At 61.4% G+C, this 7,732-nt stretch overlaps 1 protein-coding gene across 1 annotated transcript; it reads left to right on the plus strand.

The window, feature by feature from the left end:
* The first annotated feature begins 2,158 nt into the window (after positions 1 to 2,158).
* LOC123390989 (chymotrypsinogen 2-like) lies at positions 2,159 to 5,344 on the plus strand. The gene is made up of 7 exons (XM_045076312.1): positions 2,159 to 2,267; positions 3,165 to 3,268; positions 3,386 to 3,465; positions 3,777 to 3,855; positions 4,161 to 4,341; positions 4,427 to 4,560; positions 5,114 to 5,344. The coding sequence occupies exons 1-7, from the start codon at positions 2,216 to 2,218 to the stop codon at positions 5,273 to 5,275; spliced, it is 792 nt and encodes a 263-aa protein (XP_044932247.1). The 5' UTR covers positions 2,159 to 2,215; the 3' UTR covers positions 5,276 to 5,344.
* The last annotated feature ends 2,388 nt before the right edge of the window (positions 5,345 to 7,732 follow it).

Consider the following 7,732-nt stretch of genomic DNA (forward strand, 5'->3'; position numbering starts at 1 on the left):
GCAGCGAGGTGACCCGCGCGGAGTCAAGCCTTTCCGAGATGGCGCGCCACCCGCCACCAGGGCCATACCTTCTCCCTTGCGGTGCGCAGGAGTAGGACGGGTGCGCTCCAGGAGCCCAGGACGCAGGGTTCCAAACCGAGGGGGGGAAGTTAGAAATAGCGAAAAGTGAAACCAGGGAAATACTCGATACTGTCAGCTTTGTTGGCAGAACAGCCGGGTCGGGACACCCGGAGGCTCACCTTGGGACCCTGACGCCTTCGCTGCCTGTCCCAGCCCTGAACGCGCGAGGGCGGAGGAGCCCCGCGTCGAAAGGAAGGGCGCGAGCCAACGGGTCCTTCCTCGGGCTCCGGGGTCGCGACGCCGCTGGCCGGAGGGCCTCGGGCCCCGCCCCCCGCGGGAGTGCGTGCACGTGCGGCTCGCCCCCCCCCCCCGCCGCCGCCGCCGCCGCCGGCAGCTGCGCGCGTTCCCAGATCTCCGCCGCCCTCCCGCGAGGTGCGCGGGAGGGCGGGGTCTCGGCGCTCCAAGACCGCGGCCCCACCCCCATCCGCGGCGCCCCTCCCACCTAGGGTCCTGCAAGGCCTCCAATCCCGGCCTCCTAGCTTTCTGGCAGGTGCAGCATCGCGGTCAGCCGCTCCCGACTGCGTCTTCAATATGGCCCGAATCGGTCCCGCACCCCGCGCCCCCGGGCCTCCTGCCTTCCAGGCTCATGAGGGCCCTAAGCCTCCAGAGCGTGGCAAGTCGCTCTTGTCATTGCCTGGGCTTGCGCACAGTCCCCGAGGCGCACTCCACCTGCTCCTATAACTTACAGAATGTCCCGTCTGGGTGAGGCCCTCCTGCCTTGGTATTAACCATGATAACTCCTCAGCTGTAGGAATGTACATTTTACTTTTTCCCCCCTCTTTTCGTAAATTCTCCCACTCCCTTCCCCATGCATGCATCCTAAAAGCAGGAAAAATCCTTGTTTCTTTTCTTTTGTCCCAGCCGCTCTAGGCCTGGTAAACCAGGCTGGAAAGGAGGAACGGGCTTGCATGGACAGCAGGGTCTCACAGAGGGGGCCACCCTCCGCCCCCTGCTTTGTGCCCGGCTTTCCCACCTGTTAGTGTGGCCACGCCTCGCTGTCATTAGACAGTCTTCTAGAATGCAGCAAGGGCACCGATCGGAATTCCAAGGAGTACAGAGGACCAACCAACGTGGACCGTGCGTTAGGCCGGGTCCCAGCGCGGTCCTTACATAATGGGGACAAGCATCCCCATTTTACTACTTAGAAACAAAACCAGAGAGGTCACATAACCTGCCCAAGACTGCACAGCTGTTCTGTGCGGAGCCACCATCAGTGCGAAGGAAATGAAAAGCAGCCATGAGTTATCATTTTCCTTGTGTTTTGCGGAACTCACGCTGTACCTCACGCTCGCACCCTCACCCTCAAATTTCTCCTTCCCTGGATTCTTAAGTGCGGAGCAAGGGCCCCACTGTGCACCGTGCCGCCCGAACCAGAAGCAGTGCTCCTTGCCTGCGCGCCCCACTCCGTTTCCTCCTGCCTGGCCCAGCCTGCACCGGGTCCCACTGAGAGCATAACCCCAGGAGGCGCCATGCTCCATCCCAGGGTCCCTGGCATCTGGGTGAAGAGACCCGGCCTGCTGTGCGCAGGCAGTGGGTGGCCTGCCCCGCCGAGCCACGCTGCACATAGCCCAAGTGACCACCCCAGACACTGAACAGACCCTCACAGAGCCTTCTTGACCATCCCCAAGGCCGAAGGAACATTCTCAGCCCTGGCCGGCTGCCCCTTGGTCCCCACTCCTCCTCCCTCCTTGACCACACTGCCCAGGGCTTTAGGATAACGAACACACCAGCTCAGTTACTTGTCCAAGGTTCTCCAGCCCATGAGAGAGTAGGCTGGATTCCAGCCCTGCCCAGGCCTGGCTGATGTCCCGACGTCCCTTCGTGGAAGAGGAAGCCCAAGTTCTCTGAGCTCTTCTCCGTGGCTACCTTGTTTGGAACCACCTTTGCCCTTGACCCAGACCCAAGCAGGACCATGGGCCACAGCTGCTGCCATCACACACCCTGATGCCAGACCTGCTCTGGCACATTCTACCTCCGTGGGCACATGCCCAGGAAATTGACTGCCACCTCAAGGTTTGCAGATAACAGCTTGGTGCACAGGGATATAACGGGAGCTCCGCAGGCAGGCACCCTACAGCTCTCTGACCACAGCACCATGGCCTTCCTCTGGCTTCTCTCCTGCTGCGCCCTCCTGAGCACAGCCTTCGGTGAGTTCGGGGCCAGCAGAGGCCGGGAGGGAGGTCTCTGCTCCCCTACAACCCTGGGGCCAGATGGGGCAACAGGGACCCTGCTCCCTGTTCAGCTGGACGCGGTGCTGTGACCGTGAGCACGTCTCTCTCCCCCACTGGGCCTCACCAGCCCCATCGCCACAAGGGCACCAGGATGGGACCAGTCGGCCTGGATGGCCAGGATGGCCCCCAGGAGGATAGGCAGGCCAAGTCCAGAGGGAGTGAAAATTCTTCTGAACAGCTAGTGGCTCCCAGTCAGGCTCAGAGGCCGAGCTGGCGGGCAGGTACGGCTTGGCCTCCACCAGCCCTTCAGGACCCTCGAAACAGCACTTTCAAGCTTGTGTTCGTGGAGCCCTTAATCTGTGCCAGGAACAGAGCAAGTTCCTGTTCTGCCTGCTGAGTCTTCTTGTAGCTTTCTTTCTTTATTTTTTAGGAATGCATTTATTTATTTGAGTGAGTGGAGGGGCGGAAGGAGAGAGAGAGAGATTGAGGCAGACTACTCTGAGCATAGAGCCAGACGGGGGCCCGACCTCAGGACCCCGAGATCAAGACCTGAGCTGAAATCCAGAGTCGGATGTCCAACCCAGGCACCCCGTCTTCCTGCATCCGTCTCCCAGCTCTGTGAGGGTAGCAGCTATATGACCCCCTCTCTGCAGATGGAAAGATGCTCAGAACAGTAGGGCTAGGCAGTGGTGGGGCTGGGCCCACACCCCCAGACCCTGCCTCCAGCCCGTGCTTGGGCCCAGCCACCACCTTGCAGCCAACCTGCTGGGCTTGTCTGGGCTGAAGCACACGTCCGACTGAGCTGTCCCTGGGGGTTCCTGGGAGAGTGGGGAGCCCGGGCCCCCATCCCTTACCCCACGCTCCCACCCCCAGGCTGCGGGGTTCCTGCCATCCACCCCGTGCTGAGTGGCTTGTCCCGGATCGTCAATGGAGAGGACGCTGTCCCGGGCTCCTGGCCCTGGCAGGTGTCCCTGCAGGTAAGGGAGGAGTTCTACCCCCGAGTGGGGGACAAGCTGGGGTATGGGCCCACCTGGGGTCAGCCCGGGGGGCTGCTGGTGTCCAGTCAACACACACTCCTCCCCGTCTTCCTCCAGGACAGCACTGGCTTCCACTTCTGCGGGGGCTCCCTCATCAGCGAGGACTGGGTGGTCACTGCCGCCCACTGCGGGGTCAGGTGAGGACCCAGGGTCCCCAGGAAACCCCTTGGTCGGGGGGAGACTCTCTGGACCTTTAACTCCTTGGGCCGCAGTTTCCTTGTTTGGGAACATGTAGAAAAACCGACTCGTGCCAAGGGTCCCTGGGAAGGAAACACCCAGCGGGCTGTAGGGGCAGGTGTTCCAGGGGCAGTTGCTAATATATTGAGGTCCAATCTCTGATCAACAACTCAGACCACACAGGTACACACGCTAATACACGCAGCCTGCACCTGCTGTGTGCGCCCCCTGCCTCACAGCAGGACCCCCTTCTCTCTCGGGCCCTCTCCAGAACCTCCCACCTGGTCGTGGCTGGGGAGTTTGACCAGGGCTCTGATGCTGAGGACATCCAAGTGCTGAAGATTGCCAAGGTATGGTGGCCTGGAGTCCAGATGTGCCTGGGCTAGAGCGGGGGGCAGGCCCTGGGGAGTGTGGTGCCAAGGCTAATGCCTGAACACCCCCAGCTGCTCCCAACCTCCACGGGATCCCGTTGTGACAGGGCAAAGCAGAAAGCAGGGTGTCCTGGGCCTAGGCCAGGCTCCTGGGGCCGCAGGAGGGGTTGCCATGTTGAAGACAGAAGCACGGGGGTGATCTGGGGTGGCCCAGCGCCCTCGCTCAGCCCCATGTCAGCCTCTTCCCGGACCCCAACCACAGCCCCCCGCCCCTGCCCCCGCAGGTCTTCAAGAACCCCAAGTTCAACATATTCACCGTCAACAACGACATCACCCTGCTGAAGCTGGCCACGCCCGCCCGCTTCTCCCAGACCGTGTCCCCCGTGTGCCTGCCCAATGAGAACGACGACTTCCCTGCGGGGACCCTGTGCGCCACCACTGGCTGGGGCCTGACCAAACACACCAGTGAGCGCCCTCCAGCCGGGTGGGTGGGAGACGGAGGTTTGGGGGGCCTGGGTGCGGTCACTGACCGCCACCCCTATCTTTCCAGATGCCAATGGCCCTGACAGGCTTCAGCAGGCGACCCTGCCCCTCCTGTCCAACACCGAGTGCAAGAAGTTCTGGGGCAACAAGATCACCAACCTCATGGTCTGCGCCGGGGCCAGTGGCGTGTCCTCCTGCATGGTACGGTCTCTGGGCTCTCCCCGGCCCCTTCCTTCCCAGCCCGGCGTGGGTTCCAGCAAAAGCCCAGGTCAGGGGCTTGGCCAGAGAGAAGAGGTAGAAGCCACATGCAGGCCTCTTTAGACGGCCCGACAGCCTCTCCCTGGAATTTCTGCTTGAGCTGTTGTAAAAACGCAGTTCTTCTGGAAGAACGCCCCTGCCCCCGGGAGCAGTGCCGCGTACAGCCTGGGTAGTGGCCCATGGCGCCCAGAGGTCTCCAGACGGGGTTGGGCTCCATGGCCCGCCCTCATCACCTGTGCTTCCTCCCGGTCAACCAAACCACTTTATTAGGCGTCTATCACAGGGTCTCAGCCAATGGCCCAGACGTTCAGGGGCACAAACCACGCAAGGAGCTGCTGTAGCTTCTTTTGTAATCGTTCATAATCCCTCCAGTAGGCATGTGCTATGTGTCCGCGGGCTGGCAGGCCCTCGTCAGGGCTCTGGAACAACGTCCAGGGTCCCCTGGGCAAGGCCGCGTGGGCTGCCAGATCCAAGCCCCTGGTCTCTCTCCCTGTAGGGCGACTCTGGGGGTCCCTTGGTCTGCCAGAAGGATGGAGCCTGGACCCTGGTGGGCATCGTGTCCTGGGGCAGCGGCACCTGTTCCACCTCCAGTCCTGCCGTGTATGCCCGCGTTACCGAGCTCATGCCCTGGGTACGGCAGATTCTGGAAGCCAACTGAGTCTCCGGCCTCACCCTGCCATCCCTGCGGACCTGCTCCCATGAAGATTCATTAAATCAATAAAAGACACATTGATGATGTGCTCTTCTGTGTTGGGGCCCCTGAGACCTCATTCTGCTTGTGAACATTGGTCTTCACTGGGACGAATGGCGGGAGGTACCTGGAGGGCCTGCCTTTGGTCTTGCTCCCAAGAGATGATATAGGACCATGGCCCCCATGCCTGGCTCCACGCTTCCACCCCGGCAAGCAGCATGGGCCTGGCCCTCCAAGCCATGCTCAGGGCGCTCAGGGCCCCGCCCCGGGGAGTGGGCAGCTGCGGGATGGGCCAGCTGCCGGCTGCACACACCTGTGGTTCCAAGGACCCTTCCCAGGAGCAGCTGCCCAGGCCTGCCCAGGAACCAGGTGCTTCTCAGCCCAGGGCCTCGTGATAAGGAAGGGGATGGCGAGGCAGGCTGCGATTCGTGGGCCGGGGAATATATTGAGGGTCCTTCAGGCTGACCCTATTCAACCTCCTGAGTCACACTCTATGACCTTTCTCTGGGCTGTCCTTGGCTTTCTCCTCTTTGGCGCTCCGGTAAGTACAAAGTTCGGGGGGCGAGGCAGCCCCACACCAGGCCTCTCCCACCCCCAACACCCACACCCCCAGAAGCTGGGCCCTAGAGGGCCAAGTCCTAGCACCTCTCCTCACCTGCCCCGCCTGACCGCCCGCCGGCCCCGCGGGCTCCCCTCTCAGCCTCGCTGAGTGCCTCTCCTGGGCTCCCCACTCCTGCTCTGCCTAGAGGTCCCTCGAGCCCCTCAAACTCCACGGGTCATGCTGGACCTGCCTCATCTTGGCCTCCTCCATTGTCTCAGAAAGGGGGGGTCGTCCAGACTCCTTCAGCATCCACATCCGTCCCCAAGCCACTGGCGTTGGGCCTCCGGAAGGTGTCCCACGCCGGTCCCTTTGGCCCTGCTCCTTCCATCCTCCTGACTCCGGCAGCCTGGGGGTCTGTGCTGTTCCAGTGGGAGTAACACTCCGCTGCTATCGCAGACTTGGGGGCCGTGAGAGCACCGGGACTCAAGCAGGATGTCCCAGCCCGGTTTGTAGCAGATGGAGGCCCTGACCCCTCCGAGCCTGCTGTGTCCCTCCAGCCTAGGGGTGCCTGGGTGGCTCACTCGGTTGAGCGACTGCCTCTGGCTGGGGTCCGATGGAAACCAGTCTCCTGTGGGGCTCCCTGCTCAGCAGAGGGTCTGCTTGTCCCTCTCCCTCTGCCTGCTGCTCCCCTTGCTTTGCTCTGTCTCTCTCTAATAAATCGATAAGAACTTAGAAAGTTGGAGGGAGTGGACCTCTGCGTGGTTCATTCAATTAAGAGTCTGCCTTTGGCTCAGGACATGATCCCAGAGTCCTGGGATCGAGCCCCACATCGGGCTCTCTGCTCATCGCGGAACCTGCTCCCCTCCCTCTCTCTGCCTGCCTGTCTGCCTATTTAGGATATCTGTCTGTCAAATAAATAAATAAAATAAAATCTTGGAGAAAAAAAAAGTATTTTCAGCGCAATATTATCTAGAAGTGTTGTACAGGTGGTCCAGGTCATCGAGGGGGTCCCCTTCAAACCAGCCCAGCCAGGAAGCTCCTGAGCGTAGCTGAGGGGGTGTGTGGGGTGCGGACATTGCCTTCACGGAGGCCACAAGCAGGTTCTAGGTGAGCAAACACATTGACAGGCCATCGTGCCCCTAGCCCAGGGCTCAACTCGGTCTCTTTCTTCGGTAACTCACAGCGTAAGGAACTAGTCACTGTAGACAGCTCCATGTCCCGTAAAATCGGGCACTGGTTCCACGCCATTAAATGATCCACAGGGAAACAACAGAAACGATGTTGATGATCCCAGAACACTGAGAAAAGGAAGGGGCGGGTAATAGGATGGTGATACGCTTGCCACAAGTAGGGACCCGGTGACCTCTTGGCAGATCCTGGTGTAGACGCTGGGCTGGGGGCTCCCGTGCACGTAGCCCATGGCGCCCCTGTCCTCATAAGCCCCGAAGCCTAGTGACAGAGTCACACACCAAAATGACAGAAATATGACGTGGTGAGTCCCATTGTCCAGGCAGGGCAAGGAGAGCACTGTGGTTCTGGAAGGTGGTCTGGGCTTCAGCCCTGAGCCGGTTTGTCAGGAAAGCTAGGGGTGGCCAGAGGGGTCTCCTCCCGAGGCTTCTGGGCACTGTGCTCCCCAGGCCTCCATCACCCCGGGAGAGGCCTGCCAGAGCGAGCGACGCAGGTCACTGCTCCTGATCCAGCGGCCTGGAGACTTTGTCTTGGTCTGTGTGTGCTCGGCATGGAGTTTGTTCCAAAGGCTTCCCGGGGCAGAGGCAGGGGCTCTGACCTGTGGGGACAGTGGCCACGGGCGGGGCAGGCTTCCAGAGGGACCCCGCCTCTAGGGCAGAGCCGAGGGAGCCACATTTGAGGGAGCCACATTTCCA

The sequence above is a fragment of the Mustela putorius genome, unplaced genomic scaffold (genome assembly GCF_011764305.1).
Source record: "Mustela putorius furo isolate JIRA1106 unplaced genomic scaffold, ASM1176430v1.1 tig00000174_pilon_pilon_pilon, whole genome shotgun sequence".
Taxonomy (NCBI): domain Eukaryota; kingdom Metazoa; phylum Chordata; class Mammalia; order Carnivora; family Mustelidae; genus Mustela; species Mustela putorius.